Source organism: Parasteatoda tepidariorum, chromosome 10 (genome assembly GCF_982258835.1).
Source record: "Parasteatoda tepidariorum strain Cologne lab strain chromosome 10, Ptep-v5.0, whole genome shotgun sequence".
NCBI lineage: Eukaryota > Metazoa > Arthropoda > Arachnida > Araneae > Theridiidae > Parasteatoda > Parasteatoda tepidariorum.
Genome location: NC_141764.1, coordinates 101,575,770 through 101,593,227, shown reverse-complemented (window position 1 = coordinate 101,593,227; position 17,458 = coordinate 101,575,770). Strand labels below are relative to the sequence as shown.

The window sequence follows — 17,458 nt, the reverse complement described above, 5'->3', positions numbered from 1 at the left end:
ATTTTATTTCAATAACTTTTATGGATTTGAACAAAACTGAAACAAGTATCATTTCAATCACAAACACATGTAGTGCCGTCATCTATTGGTGAAAAATAAAAATATATTTCGTTAGAGGAATGTTTGTAGATTAAAATACCGCCTATTTCAAATCAAATGGAGTTTTAGGTAAGCAGATAAAAAATCTTAAATGTAATGATTCCAATTGGAATCACTGGGACCGAAAGGGTTAACAAGTTTTACTGCAACAGGTAAGGCTACTTTTCAAGAGATCAGCATATGAAATAAGCAGATAATTAAAGTGATGACTCACTTGAGCTGAAAAAAGATATCCACTGGAGCACCTGTCCGTTGCCCCAAAGCAGAAGCACTTAGTGCATCCCAGTGGGTTAACTTCCTCCAGATAGAATGTACCCGGTTTGCACTGGTCACAAGAATCGCCATAGACATTCTCCTACAAAATCACACCAATGAATATACGTGTGCGTGCAACAAACAAAGTATATTATGTATGAACAATCCTTACTTTGCAAAAACATCTCGCTGAATCTTGTTCACAGATGTCCTCTGTACTGCCTCGCAAATCACAGTTGCACAGCTGGCAGTGTGGAAAGGCCCAGTATCCTGCTTTGCATTTGTCACAAGTGCGACCTACAATATTACTCTTACATCTAGAATAGAAAAAAATTTCATTTATTTATATTTTTTAGCAAACATTATTGATGTTCGCGGAAGTCTTTTAAAACTACTTAATAGTCACAAATGTTTCTCTCTTTTTTTTTAAATTGAATACAATGTGAAAGGTCTTTAGTCCTGTACTTGTGCATACAGAAGAGTATATCCACAAAATTATTTCAGATTTATTCATTGTACACATTATACTAATTATAAAAAAAATCACTCCATATTAAAAACACATACTGCCATCATTAGACTGAGAAAACTTAAATTGAAGACAAAGTAACATTTGAAAGCTATAATATCTCTATAAGAAACAATTATATGTATATCAGATGTTGATAAACTTCTAATTTTTCCACAAAAAGTGTTGAGAATTAAAGGTGCAGCATAGAATTAATACAGTTATAGATTTGAATAAATGAGATGCTTAAAGGGGGTTATTATTGAAATGCTCACCTGCATTGTCCACTGCTCAGATCACATTGAAGTTGGCCATTGAGTGTACCCAATGGATTGCAATTGCATTCCTCACAGCCAATGATGGGATCAAATCCATAAGTGTAAGGGACACACGTATCACATTTGTCACCCATCACTCTTGGAGGACATATACACTGTCCAGTCACAGGCTGACAGTAGGCAGTGGATGGACAATCACATGGCTTGCAGTTAGGAAAACCAAAGAACCCAGTTCGGCACTGGGAGCATGTTCTGCCAATGACATTGGGCTTGCACTGGCATTGACCACCAAACGATTCACACTCGTAGCTCAGGGATCCGTCTGTGTCACATTTGCAAGGAAGGGCTCCGTTGTTGTACTCGGATGTCAGAGAGAATGCAGATTCACGACAGAAGCCTACAACATAAAATACAACATGTGATCACTTCTTACTGAATTAATTACAGTAGAACTTAGATTATGTGAAGTAATTGGAACACAATCTACTTCAGATAATCAAGATCTTTGGATTGTACAGTTTCATTTTATTTTATAATTGTCGTTGAACAGCCAAACCTATTTGGATTTGAGACTATCAATGTTCAAATCCAGAGCAGAATAATTTTGCAACCAACCCTGAAGACAAGGGAACTCTTGGTTTAAACAAGCTTTCAAGGAGTATTTTTTGAAAGGACTAATCTGCATACGTGTTACATGGTAATGATAGCCACAAGAACCTTCCTATAGTTAGCTTAAAGGCAAGGGAATTTCAGCCCGCGATTCATCGACCACTAAAGGTATTTTATATCAGCATTGTGGTCAGTACGAGCCGGGTGCAGAATTTTTATAGACCAGCAATTACTGTGATTTGAACCTGCCCCGTTTCATGGGAATGTTAGCGCTCTTTTCCCTGAACCACAGCGACTCTATACATCTATATAACAATTTATCTCAATTTAATAATTTTGGATCTTTAACCATCAACTTAAGTAATATCTAAAATATGGAATTTTTTAAAATCTAGAGCTTCCAAATCCCTCAGCAGATAGATTTGATTTGAAAAGTTTCTGTATACCACCAATGAAATGTTTCAAGAAGCTGTATATTTTAAACTCTTATTTCTTTGAAGCTATTTAACAAATTAAAACAAAAATTAATTAAAATTTACATAAATAATAAGAATATACCTGTAACGTCTGAAGGCAAAAGGAAGCTATTTTGGCCACATTCTGTGATAAATTTTCCAGCCATGTCTTGTTTCATTGGTTCAAGGATATCTTCTTGGAACTCTCGAGCAGGTACAACCAGCACATATGCCTGCCATTAATTTAACCATCATTATAACAGTGGCTTGTAGTTAGACTTTGAAAAAGTAAGCACTTTAATTATGCTTTAACTAGATGACAAAGTTGCTTTATATGTGTAAGTTTAGAACATGTTTATTTTTTTATGCACCTTATATATATTTTGCACCCAGAGAATATCAATGTTTGAGTCATCCCAGCTAAAAATATTTAAAAAAAAGTATGCCAAAAAATGTTAATTTTTTAATTTAATTTTTAAAAACTATCTTCTAATGGTAATTATAGTTGAAACTTTAAATATTATGCAAAATAGAAAATAATTTTGAGGAAAAAAAAGTTTGGAAAATTACAAGTAATTATTAAATACATAAACAATTTAATACATTAAATAGATCACTTCGTTACCATAAAATACATTAATTGTATAATGCAAAAAATACATTTAAGAAAAAATAACAGAAAGTTTTGCTTGGATAAATTTATAATAGATAAAAGAATGAAAAGTTTTGCCTCTGCTAAGAAAATGAAATTTTAAGTTTTTATGTAAATAAGATTTTTGAAAAATAGTTAGATCAGAGGTGTATACTATTTATTTTAAAAAATATAAATATTCCAAAAAATTAAAAAAACGTGATTATGTAAAGCAGTGAATGAGGTAGAGAATTAAGGGTAATCTTAAAACTTTTCTGAAAGGAATGTGATAATCCAATACTTTTTGTTTCATCCTCAAAATGATAAAAATAACTAAAAAACCTGAATCTATGCTATTAACAAAGTTGTAATTTTATGTTTTTCAATTTTGAATACTACTATTTTACTGGGTGTAATGCCAATGATGACTACTGCAAGAATAGGTAAGAATGCCATTTGCATTTAAAATAATATATAGATATATATTTATATATACTTGCCACTTCTAAATCTTCCAACTAACTAAAAAAGTACAAAAATTTGAGAAGTGGCACTCAAAGGCTAATTATGATGTCTCATAAATTTTTACATCAATGGCACATTTATTTTTCTCCAACTTGAGTAATGAAGATTTAAAAAAATATATAAGTAAAGTAAAGAACAAACTTAGATTTTATAGTTTGATAAACATTTTTAGAAGTTCAGTCTATTAGGTTATGCATAAAATAGAAATGAATAGCTACAAACCATTTATTCAAAATAATTAAGCAATTAGCCATTAATTAATGGGACTCAACCTTTTATCAAAATTTCACCCTTAAGGTCAGATTTTTAATTTAAAAAAAATATTCATTCTTGTATATCTATCATTTTATTATTTTGACAGTAAAAGAAATCATTTTATTAAAATGTATTTTAAATGCAGCGAATATTAAATAAAGTATAAGAACTCTCACCAGCCACACGGTCTTATTATTTGGTTGCCGTATGTTAAGATGAAAATCCTGAACGACATGGAAGGCTGTAGAATCCGTTTCTTTGGATCGGGCGACGGTACGGCATCCAGACGTTCTAGGACAGTAGGCTAAGTTCAACACTCCTTCTTGGAAATCATCAGTCTGAACTACGACTTTCGCTTTAAATGCAGAATGTTCAGGCTAGTATTTCAAAATATAAGACTCTTTTAATGCAACATAACTAATATGTTTTAACATTTGGAGTAAAAGTTATATTTTTTGACATTAAATGGGGATTTTTTTTCCCATCCATCTTTTAATAATTTAAGAGCTGTGTTTAGATTACTAAAGTATATTAACCCCTTCAGAATCAGAATCACATACAAGTGATTCGCCCTTCATGGTCATCAATGTATAAAACTATTGCAGCAAGGGGTCAATGATCTCTATACAATACTGTCATATTAGTAAGAATATGTACTCTTTAGTACGGTAGAGAACCGATTATCCGGAACGATCGGGACAATCGCGATTCCGGATAACTGATTTTTCCGGTTTTTTGAATCGCTACAAAATGCCTTTTTTTAATGTTTATAAAACGAAACTAAAAAATTATTTTGAAATAGTTTTAGAAATAATAAAAATTTATAAATAATAATACACTTAAGTTTAAATAAGGAAAGAAATTATGAAATAAAAATTATATACAGGCTTATATATGTTATTAATGTTATTATTAACATTAATAACATATATAAGCTATTTGTGCTTATGTGAGATTCGTCTACAAACGGCCTTTGATCCGTCCTCTAAATCAGTTCTTTCGTCAACTCGATACGCCGTACGCTCTAAATAACAAAATGGGCTCAAAATCTTGCAGGAAAATTTTTTTTTTTTAACCCACTGACGGTTCTGCACGTAAAAAGTCGCATTTTAACCTGCAGTCTTCTCTGCATAGCAAAACCGGTTTTCCCATGTTAACTGATAGGGGAACTGTGTGTAGAGGAGAAACATTCTCCCAATTTTGCCCATTTCCTTATCCGCCAGTGGGTTAATGGAAGAAAATTAATTTCCGGTTCCGAATTTCATTCCGGTTATCTGGTTTTCCGATTTCCGGATAAGAGGTTCTGCACTGTACATATAGTTTCAGAGTATGCGGGCCTGAGGAAGCACTGTTTCCTCATTCTGCCAGTCCAAAATGGATTAATGGCATGGATCAACAAAATTCTGAAATTTACAGCACAATGTGGAATGAAAAGTATATTTACAATTACTCTTACTTCATATAAAGAAAATTATGCATTACTTTTGATTAGACATAAATAAAAAAAAATAATAAACAGGCTCTGAGAAGTATGGAATACAATTTTGCTGCACAGAAGATTTTTAAAAAAAATCTGCGCTAACCTTTAAGTTGAAGAATTTTTTGTAAATTTTAACGAAACTCGAAGTGTTTTTTTTTTCGCCAAAAGTAATAGTAGAAAATGATATTGGGAATTATGAACAGAAATGTTAGGAATGATAACATCATAATTAAAAACAACGGACAAAGGAAATTAAAAACAACGATTTCAATAATACTTAATATTTTCTCACTCCAATAAATTTTTCTTAGAAAATACATGCAACATAATCAAAATTTATTCATATCTTAAATATGTATAATTTTTGTTAAGTTTTAGCGACAAATATAACCATACAATATTCAATTGAATATATAAATACTCAGGAATTTATGAATTTTAGGTATTTACAGACAATTATAAAGAGATAAATATTTTACATCTGCAGTTGTTGACTGAAAATCCCCCAGCAAACAAACTATAGGTTAACAATTTAAATAATGCAACTCACATCTTTTTGCACACTCACTTTGTGTTTGGATTCTATTCTGAATCAATTTGTGAGGTTTATCATAACTATCAATTATGCTTTCCTACTAATTATACGTTTCGATATCGATTTTTTAGAGGGTTTATGGGAACCAGATAATTTTGGATTTTGTATCCATTTAAAATATAAACTATTATTATTTGTATTATATTTAAATAAAATGATTATTAGTTCACAAAATTCTATTTTGTAACTAACACTGTTCATACTTGATTCCTTTTAAGAAAGTTTCAACCAAACAATATTAATCATCTACAATCAATTTACATACAGCCTCACCTTTTTCTTGTTATTGCAATGTGTTCTATTATTAATTATCTCAACTATTTAATCCTCCCTGGTTGTAATCCAAACGCTTCATATTTAGCCGATAATTGAAATTTAAAAATATAATCCATATTACATCAAGAATAGAAAACAAACATGCATAGTGTCTTTTGGCATTATTGCAATGAACCCATTTTCAGGGTGAATGGAGATAGTTTTTGAAAAGATGTTTTTTTTAAATATCCATCAAGTGAAGCAACTTAATTCTCTCTGATCTCTTTGAATGATATAGATGTCTTTTCCTTGCCTTCATTCAAAACAAAATGAGAAAGGAAAATACTATCTTTAATACATTTATCATTTGATAATGATTAAAAACCACACACTGCTACAAACATATATATCATATTGTATCTCCATGCAGAGAATTCAAGGCTTTGGAACTATTGCAATGACACTATAACTTGCAATTTATATTGAATCTTAACACGTCCCAACTTTTAGAAAAATTTACTTTCTAAAGTCTTTTGTCTACATTTATGTATGAGAGCATTACCTGGTAGTAGTGGAGGACAAAAGAATAAAGTCCAGGAGATGGAACGGAACCTTTCAAGTCAACGACGTTATCATTTTCCTGGAGGCTCACCAGTGCAATGTCACTTTCAACCACATCAGATACCCTGCTGTACTCATTGTAACCAGATTCCTGGAATTCCACCTGTTACAAATGAACATTATGTTTTAATATTACATTACAAATATTAAAATATGCACATATATATAAGCATGTTTTTTGTAGCTTGTTATTTTACGTCAATCAAAGACACCAATTGTGCTGATCAACAGTGTTATTGGGCAAAAATCTTATGCTTTGCTTGCAATCGAGATCTTTATTTAAACCTGTTTGGGTGAACAAGCAGTCTGCCACTAGAGGTTATTGAATGCTAAGTCAGAAAGTGTCTTTTTACGTTATGACTCGAGATTTGCATGTATTTTTGAATCCGATGCAATTATAATAGTTTAGTTTTTGTCGAGGTGCGTTGGCATTGACATTCTGAAAATTATATGCGAGTTTAAATAGAGCTGTCACTTGAACTTAGAGCTAATGCAAAATATTTGTTTCTAACTGCTTATTTTTGTTATAGACGCATCATCATATTCCATTTAAGTACTATTATCATTTTGATGTTCGTCACATTATTACTTTACGAGAGTTGCATTTGTTACTTAAATTTATAATTTTATATGTAAAGTTTGGTTGCCTCATTGTAAAATGTCTGAATTTTTGTTTGACATATAATTGGGACAGCCTCCAGACTAATCCATGCATTCTACACACAGTTAGTGAGTTTTCTTGGTCATACTTCATTTTCATGCCTTTGGCCAAACAGAAAACCCATTATCCCATTTGAATGGGGAGGCAAGTAAAACTGTCTGATGGATATTCCGCATGCGAATGGCAAGATCAGGCAGACTCCTTGCAGTCAAAATGTTTTATTTTCATGTTTTTATAAAACACGTGGCTAGCCAAAAGAAACCATATTGAAATAAGTGTGATGCAATCTATATTTAAAAATTGGGAAAATTGTAAAAATGTGATACGAATTTAAATTTTGTGTGGATGAAATATATAACTAATTAAATATTAAAAACCTAAGCAATTGTACATAAATGGGCATTCATAAAAATTTTACTATGATTCGTAATGAATATAAATTAATAAATTACAGCCTTTAAATGGAATACAAATACAGGAAATAACAGTGAAGACAAAATGAATCTGGAGACTTGTTCAGATTTAGAAACAAATATCAATGAGTAGTATATAAATAAAAACATTTCATGGGTGGATTTTGTTCCTAGTAACTTTACACCAGTAGGTTTAATAAAAAAAATGAGGGTAGCTGACACTTTGAATAAAATATTATTGTTTTAATTGTTAGTAACTCTCCTACTAATAAATTAACTGCAACCATCAATTAGTCAGATGAAGATAAATGCTACAGGTCATAAGAATACTAAACTTGACCATAATTCAGTTTTTAAAAAAATGAGCATTTAAAAACAACAAAAATCTTTTTTAATCATTCAGCTGTTACTAGGACTGGGCTATATATCCATGCATCGCGAAATATAGATTTAATACATATATCGGCAGGCTGATATAATGACTTTCGTTTTAGGCGATGCATCAGAAATCTGATTTAAACCGCTGACAGTGACTTTCGTTTAAGGCGATGCATCAGAAATCTGAATTTAGCTGGCGGTACTGATTTCCATTTTAGGCGATGCATCAGAAACCTGATTTAAGCCATCGGTATATGGCAACACTCGCAGTTTAACGATTTAACAAGTGAGGATCCTTGCCTACGCTAACGCTGTCACTGCACTGACGAAGACGATTTCGTCTAACTGCGGAAATGTTGATAGAGTTTAGTTACGGAGACTTAGTTTCGTGATGTTGAATGACGAAGAGCGAATTGAATCAGTTCAGAACTCTCGGTTTTGTGAGAGGATCATCGTTGAAATGGAACGCTATACATAGTTTCTTTATGCGCCATTTTTACCTTTGCGATTTTACTTTTCACTTTTTTTCCTTCTTTTTTGCTGGTCGGGATTTAACGATTCTTGTCAATTATTTTTAGTAGACCTACTGTTACTTTGAGATCGTAGCGCGATCGCTATTATCTTACATTTTCGTTCTGAATTCAATCTATTAATGTAAGGAAAATATGAATTAAAAAAAAATTCTTCATTGTTTCTTTCTTCCTTCTAATTATTGTTTTTATTTTAAGCGATACAATTGAATAGGGGTATTTTGTATTTAACTTTGTTATAAAAAGTTATTATTTTTTTTTAATTTTTATTTATTTGATGCATGTAAGTATAATAATTCGATTATTTTTAGACCAATAAATCTTCAATCGTTTTTATTATGAAAAAATTTGACTATTAGTTAATATACAAATATTTTTTTTTAATTGAATTAAAAGTTTAGCAATGTTTTGACATTTTTTTAATAATTTAACAATAGTACTTAAGAGTATTTTTTTTTAATTTTTCTTAAAATTTTTTCGATACTTGTTTTATAATTTCTTAGACAGTCAGTATCAATTTGAAACAAATAAATCTTTAGTCGATTTTATTTTCAGAAAGAAAATAATAAATAAATAAAAAACGTACATTTATTTTTACATTCATTAAGTATAGAATTTGACCATTAGTTAATGCAACTTTATTATTTTAAATAAATAAATAAAAGGTCTAACGATGTTTCAAAAGCAGTTTTTTTCAAATAATTTAAAAATGTTTTACTAAAGTAAAAATTTCTTCAGTTTGTTTTTACTTTCGTTTTTTTTCTTTCTTTTAATTTTTAATGCATGTATGTAAAATATTTTGTTACATTTTTATTAATATTTTTAAACCAATGAATCTTGAGTCATTTTTAATTTTAAAAAATTTAAATTAAACTTTGGTTTGTTTTTATTTAAGACATTTTCTTTTGTAATAGATTTATTCCTTTAGTTTATTTGTTGATAAATGTAAAGATTTCTGATATATAATTTTTGAACATGTGTTAAATCGCGATACATCGCTATATCTAACAGACGACGTATCAAGATATAAAATTTCTTACATCGCCCAGTCCTAGCTGTTACTCACTTTTGTGGCCTCTGGTGCAGGTGGATATTCAGATTCAATACACGCACCATCTTTTTTAATGCATAATGGTTGAGGCACAATATAGTCTAGGTGCCACAGATCAGCAGGCACTAAAGCGATGTTATCAACTGCAATGTCCGATTCATCCAATATCTCCATCTTGGCTGTGACATAATTGCTTTCAAGATCAAATATCAAAACCTCTCCTACTTCATTTAAAACCACTTGGCGACACAGGTAAGAGTATCCACAATCGCTTAATGTGACTTTCCCATCTTTGGTCTCTCCTTGGTCAGAATCGGATATTTTGACAGTAGCTGTAGTACTGCGAATAGGCTGAGGTGTGTGATAAGTCATAATAATAACATGTGGGCCAGGACGAGAGACGGTGAAGTCTAGATGTAGATTCTTTTGTTCGCTATCTAACCAGGCCATCCTGTCGGTCTGCAAAATCTAAAGAGGAGGAAAATCCTTAAAACACTTTTGAACAACTGAAAAAATAACAATCAAATTTATAAATTACAAATTAAAAAACACGCATTGAATTTACAATTACAAATGGCATGCTATTCTTTATAATCAAACAAATGCTTAAATAAGTATTCACACTTAAAATTCATAATAATAAACATGAACCTTAAGCATAAATACTCAACCTAACTCTCAAATATAATATTCAGACTTTAAAATTTTGCATAAAACAAAAAATCTAGTATTAAATAAAATTTGTTTAAATTTAAGCTATTCTTATAATATTTTTGTCAAACAACTGTATTGGTCATTTTTAGTTTTGAGAGAAACAAAGAATTTTATTCATTTATTGTTTCTAAGGGCAAGATTAAAAGTAAACTACAGCAATACGAAAAACCCTCTAGAAAACAAATATGTCATTTTTTTAGAATTATTTACAAGTAAAGAAACAAACAGACAAAAAATATTTCAGTTACATGGTGCATAATGGCAACCATACATAAAAGCTATTAATGTTAAATTCACACAAATAAAACGACAGAACTATTGAAACTTTACTAAATACTATTGACTAAATCAACCGAGTTATGCTATTTAATAGATCAGGTAGGTGATTCTTCACCTTTCACTGAAAAAAATATAATTTCATTCAACTGTGAGAATGACAATAGTCGTTTTTTAAAATGAGGTTATGCACTTCATGTTCGCTATAAGTAAATATTTATGGTATTCCTGCTTGTATACTGGCCTAACATTATTGCATGCATTTTTGTTAGGTCAACAAGGATCATTAGATCAAGGGGCAACTGAATACAGCAAAAAAATACACTTTTAATACCAAATGTAATAAAGAACTCATCCAAGTTAGGAAAAAACTGCTATCCCTTTTATTTGAAACAAATTCTTCATGTTTTCCATCACATAACAGAACGTTAAAAAAAATTGACCATCTTGATTCAATGTGTAACATTTAATTCAGTTTTTGTCAACAAAAATAAGAAAGAAAGAATGGAAAATACTCACGGACAGCGTCTCGGTCTCATCGTAAGTGTTGGTCCTAATTTTTTCCTCACCATATTCATCAAGAACGTACCCTGTGTTGCCCTTAGCGATTTCTGCATTAATGGGAAGAGGTGGAAACCTGTACATAAGGCACATCTCTTGATTTGATGATTGCAGAAGACAGGGATTCAAGACATGCTGTTGTAAGAGTGTGGCTTCGTAATAGGATTGTGGCAGCAACACCATGTAATCCTGATTGAGGTTTAAATGGATTATTAACAAACAAATCATTAGGATCAAATATAGAACACAGTTAACAGCAACAATTCTGCTCTCTCTCGTACGCCTGTTAAGTCAGAGTTGTGTGATTGCTCTTGTTTTCCAGCGGCGCCATCTATGGCCAAGAATTCAACTTCCCCTACACCCATACGTCACGCCCATTTATAGAGCGGACCCATGGAGGACTTAGCGACTCGACTGATTTTATGTGTATCAGTCACCATTTACTGCACAGGGAGTCTTTGGCCGGCAGGGTTCGAACTCTCCGACTTGGGCCCAGCGCCCTACCGCCCAGGCTAACCCGGCCTAACAATTTTGCTAAATATGATAATTGGAGATAGCCATCCGATTACCCCATATGAATAGTAATTTTGTTTAATAAATACGTAATTATTATGAATGTTTTAGAACAGGGGTGTCAAACTCAAAAGGTAACTTGGGCCAAATAAACAATGCTTAACTTTAGGTGGGCCGCAAAAAAAAAATGAATGTTCATAGAAACAAATATTCTTATTTCGAATTGTAATAAACATATATAAAGTTAAATTATTGTTTAAGTTCTGATACTTCATCTTTTCTCTGCTACTATCTTTTCTATTTCGAAGAGAAATTTTTTTGGCCGAGACTACTTTCAAAATTTACCCAACATGAGCGTTATTAATACGGTTTCGGACAGGAGATTTATTTCCATTCATAACAGTAAATAATTGCTCTCACTGATATGTACTTCCAAACATGGAAATAATTTCAAATGCGAGTTTTTGCATATTTTCAAACCTTGCCGGTAAATATTCGTAAAATTAAAGCACACCCACTTCAATGAATTTTGCCAACTTTGAGTCTCACTGAATCTCAATCACTTCCATTTGCATATAACTGGGTACTGAGTCTATATTTATTGAGAAAATCAAAGAAAACAAACAAAATTTGCCTTTCAAAGAATTATAATCTTTAAACCCTGTTTCAAATTCTGTTCAAAGATTTAATTTTTTTTTTTGCATATTTTTTATATGATGCAGTATCACCTGAACTAGATTTGTTCCTGTTGCGCGTAGTCCGTTAAATTTTCATTTTTGAGTTGCCTTTCCCAAAGAAATAGTTTACATTTGAATGCATTAATTATGTCAAACATTTTCGTAATGATCTGATCCTTGCCTTGTAACAATAAATTTAAATCGGATAAGTGTTTGGTTACATAAAAGATAAATCTTGCAACCATATTTGATCGGAGAACAAGCTTGTATCTTGATTTTTAGTTTGTAAAAACTTACATATTTCTTCTTTCGCATCCCAGAAGGAGCAAGATAACCAACGTACCTCGCTATAGTAGGATAAACCTGAATATGTACTATCTAACTGATAGCTTAGTGTGAAACGGACTCCATTTCAGCCAATTAGAATTTTACATTTTTGCGTTTACAATTTAAAATGATCCGTAGTTTATAAATAAAGTATTATAATTTAAGTATTATAATTTAATAAAGTATTATAAGTATATATATTATAATTTTATATGCTGGTTTCGTTTCTAATTCATATTTCCATTTTATTTTTACTTTGTTTCGGATATATTGACTGGGCCACAAAAATGTTCATCTCAGGCCGCAGCGAGTTTGACACCCCTGTTTTAGAATATTCTGCAAATTACGCTATTCCTCACTGTTCCCTAAAATTTTTCTTCATTGGAGAAATAAACCTTGTCATGTTTACCATACTTTGAGAAATGTTTCAAAACAACAGCACCTTGCACAATTAATATCAACAGTTTTTTTTAATATTGTTTAAAGTTTTCAATGTTTGAAAAAGTGACCACTGTTAAAAATGCTACAAATGATGAGTAGTAAAACTTCAATAATTTTGCTCCATAAGAGCAGACAGTACTTCGAGATTATCCAGTCGACCATTTTTGCTAGACCTGATATTATTGCCAAAAGATAGCTTCTGCGCCAATAACCACAAATTTTAGCATATTTACTAGTAATCCTTGACTACGTGAGTTAGTTTTCTTTAGAGTGTTGAAATATACTGTTTTTTTTTTTTTTTACTCCGTTGTAAAATGGTTAGAATTTGGGATTTGCCTAGCACAGAAGAGAGTGCAGTTTTCAAACGTATGGAATAATTTGTTTGTGGGGTTTGGCAAAATGAAGAAACAAAAAATACTGGTCCACCCGAAAATACTTGGATTCGTATTTAAATGAATTTATGTGGCGGCAACAGCACAAGAATAATGACTTGCTTATTTGTGCTTTAAAAGCTATCAAGGATTTTTGGCCACAGAAATGATTTATAATAATATATATGGTTAGATTCAAAAATAATTCAATGTGAAATTATAAATGAAAAAAGAAGTTTTTACTTTCCTTTTATTACACTTTTAGAATACATATTTTCACACTTACATTTTTTTCTATTATTTTATTATTACTATTATTTGATAAATTGAATAAGTTGAAATAAATATAATGTTAATGTATATGTTTTCTAATTGCATATATGTTCTTGTGACTGATATTGTAAGAAATTACTTTTAGTCAATAAAAAGACATTCATCACTAATTTGTAATAATATTGTAAGAATAATATGACATATATAAGTAGAGACCTGTAGCCCAAAAGATTTTCAATACTCCAGCTCTTCTCTCAGATAATCATCAACTCACATAGAAAATATCAAATTAATTCACAGTTATTCTTTCATTCTTAATAAAAGAGTTGAATCTAATAAATCTTCCTTTATATTTGATCTTAAACATTATAAATATAATTTTAATGCCAAGAATAGTTTTTCTACTACAGCTTGGCTAATGCCGTTATAATGCAGTAAGCCTCTTGAATGTCTGTAGGATACAATGAAATTGCTGGAGCATGGGAACATTTAATGACCCAGCACTCTTGAGACTATACTTAATAACGCGATAATATATATATTATCCCCTCTATAAGTTGACCACTTGTCTGAGTTAATGTAATGTACTCCTTGTGGTCAAATTACAGAGATTTTACTGTAAACAGAAGTGAAAACTGTTATTTATTTGAAACCAGAACGTTGGAAGTGAAATGCTAATCAAGATAAAAATGAACTTGGTGATTTACCAGAAAGAGAGGCTTTTCGATCCTTAAGGACACTGTCCACCGTCCAGGATTGAGAACAAATGGTGAGGCTATTAGTCCCTGCTTGCCAGACACTTTCATGAACTTTGGTTTTGTGGTTGTTTCAAACACCATGTCACTGCTTTGCTGAATATCTATTGAATACAAATTACAATAATTATTAGATAGCAATTATATGAGACTAAAATGTTATAAAAGCCATTATTAAAACTTGCTTCCATAAAATAGCATGTTATCTAATATTTAATAAAGGCGTTTACATGTTTTGCCCTGAAGTGCAACTAAAAAAAAAGACTTACTTCAATTACTTAATGCTTTTTTTAAACCAAAATACTTATAATATACTAAATTTTATAATTCATATCAAAATATAATTAATTGATCTTAAAAAGAGTGCTATCTAAGCTAAGTAAAATTAGATTCAATATGAAAATAATGAAGTTAGAATCATATTTCAAATAAAAATATTTGTTAAGCGTTATTAGCAAAATGTTTGTTTATTAGCAGAATTGGGAAATTAGCAGAAATATTTTCCGTTAAAAAACTTTTAATGTGCCTTCTTACGTGTTAAAAAGACACAGATATTAACATTTAATCTTTAAATGTTAAAACTAAATTTCTCTTAAGACTTGTTACATTTGTAATCTAAAAAAAAGGAAAAATATTTTAAACTGCATCATAAGTAGAACTGAGAAAAAGAAAAATGTGAGGAAATTATTATTATGCAGCAGTCAAATTAATAAATACTAACCTAATTATTTAACAGTTACAGATAGAATATTGTACTTACCTCCAAACTTCTCTGGAGTAAAGGTTATTGTTCCATAAACTGGCTCACCCCCAAAATTTAAGTAATAGAAGAAAACTTGGTAGAGACTTGGCTTTTCGATGTACAAATCCAACAATACTTCTTTCTGAGGTAAAATATAATTTTTTTTTTTTAAAAAAGCAGAAAATGGATGCATTTTATATTTACAAACACACATTTATAAAAATAATTGTGCCACTACATGCTATAGGTGATAATTTTGAAAACATAAAATAGATTTGTTATGAATGAAATTGTTCATTATGCACTCAAGAATACATTACAATGAAGAAAAAAAGCTTCAAATATATTTTAAATACAATTAAAAATTAAACTCACATAAAGAGTAAGAATCTCTTAATTTTTATATGACTCTTTTACCATTAAATTTTCGATTTTTGATATTATTTGTTTTGTCAAACATCAATAATTTCGTTTCTGAAAGAATGAAGACATTAAGTAAGTATAAGTCATAGGAACTGTTGAAATTAATTTAATACAGTGGCAGTTATACTTGAAGTTTTGACTACATAACAACTAAAATGTTTTCTCATGTGACACGAAAAGACTTAAATAAACATGCCTGTTCCTGATTTTAGAAAAGCTTTCTACCTGTATGGAGGAAAAGACAGCATAGCCTCGCCATGAGAATCTTGGGAAAACAGATTCCTCATAACCATAACGAACTTGAGTGCCAACAGGCGTCCTGCCGTCTTCTATTTCAAACTGGTGTTGGAAAAGGGTGGGAAAGAAATGTGTTTGGAGAGGTTCATCACACTTACGACCACTGATTCTAGGTCGGCAGGCACATTGTCCGCTCTCCTTTTCACAAAAGTTATTCACTGAACCACCAATGTCGCATCCACAATCTGGCAACAAAATAAAACAATTAAGTTTTTGAACAATAATTTTGTCTATTTTCTTGATGAAAACATTTGAGCGATGTTTAGCGAACTTTGATGCATTTTAAAAATATGTGTAATATTATGGAATAGTAAATTAAATACAGTAGGGAACCGATTATCCGGAACGATCGGAACCATCGCTATTCCGGATAACTGATTTTTCCGGCTTTCTGAATCGCTACAAAAAGCCGTTTTTTTATTGTTAAACCCAACTAAAAAATATATATATATTGGGAAATAATCTTAAAAAGAAGAAAAAACGATGAAGTAATACACTAATGACTATTTCCAAAATGATGGTAAGGTAAACTTACGAAAAGGAAAGAAAAATCCTAAAATCTTATGAGGAAAAAAACATTTTTTGAAAAAAATGGAGGGAAAATTTATCGAATTTCGTTCCGGTTTTTTTGGTTTTCCGGTTTTCTGATTTCCGGATAACGGGTTCTGTACTGTACTACATTTTTGCAAACATGCATAAAATTCATTCAGTCCTACATTTTGATTCAATTTAATTCCTGTGTATGCACACCAACATTTCAGATTAATGAGAAATGTTTTTTTGAGTGGAAGGGAAGTAAAGCAGAATTTTTTAATATAAATACAATTTTCATCAAAACATAAGAGCATGACCATATGTCTGTTTAAATTGTTTAGTGGTGATTAAAATTATCATTATTTGAATATTACCTTTTCCATGACCAACAAAAATATTTTTTAAAACAATGGAAATTCCATAGTAGTTGGAAAGTATGTTTCTATACTGCTAGAGAAGATCTATTACATTATATAGAATTTTTTGTTACATATGTTTCCGTGAACGACCGAAACGGGTGGTTGTTGACTTCCACCGGTGAATGTTGACAATCACATAGTCGCTTTGGTAAATGTCCAAAATATATACTAGGTCTACGGGGGTGTGTTCAGGCCGAATTTACTACCGTTTAGCGGTACCTTCACAAATTCAACTTTAGGAAAAACGGTAGTTTCACAAATTCAATTTTCGGAAAAATGATAGTTTCACAAAATACTCTTTCTTAAAATTTTATTTTTGTATCCCTTAAGAAACGATAAATCCATATTTTTGTGTGGATTTTTAAATAAAATTTTTAATTTTTCACAAATTATGGCTAAATTTTCACAAAATAGGTATATCTCAGAAAAACCTAGACAGACCCCTGGTCTAGTTCAGTACCACTGCCTGGTATACATTTGCTCAGTATGTCCTATATCAATATTTTTTTAAAGGTCAAGTGCCACTGCCCAGTACG

General features: G+C 30.7%; 1 protein-coding gene across 5 annotated transcripts in view; it reads right to left on the bottom strand.

Moving 5' to 3' along the window:
* The window catches only part of LanA (laminin subunit alpha), a 136,831-nt gene that overhangs the window by 81,246 nt on the left and 38,127 nt on the right, over window positions 1-17,458 (bottom strand). For all 5 annotated transcript variants that reach the window (XM_016064242.4, XM_087153522.1, XM_071184348.2 and 2 more), the window contains exons 13-23: window positions 15,898-16,154; window positions 15,268-15,391; window positions 14,460-14,611; window positions 11,109-11,339; window positions 9,615-10,067; window positions 6,508-6,669; window positions 3,792-3,992; window positions 2,308-2,437; window positions 1,138-1,537; window positions 527-671; window positions 314-454 (exon numbers count right to left, since the gene is read on the bottom strand). In XM_016064242.4, the coding sequence (XP_015919728.3) occupies window positions 314-454; window positions 527-671; window positions 1,138-1,537; window positions 2,308-2,437; window positions 3,792-3,992; window positions 6,508-6,669; window positions 9,615-10,067; window positions 11,109-11,339; window positions 14,460-14,611; window positions 15,268-15,391; window positions 15,898-16,154 (2,396 nt within the window). The remainder of the gene's footprint in view (window positions 1-313; window positions 455-526; window positions 672-1,137; window positions 1,538-2,307; window positions 2,438-3,791; window positions 3,993-6,507; window positions 6,670-9,614; window positions 10,068-11,108; window positions 11,340-14,459; window positions 14,612-15,267; window positions 15,392-15,897; window positions 16,155-17,458) is intronic.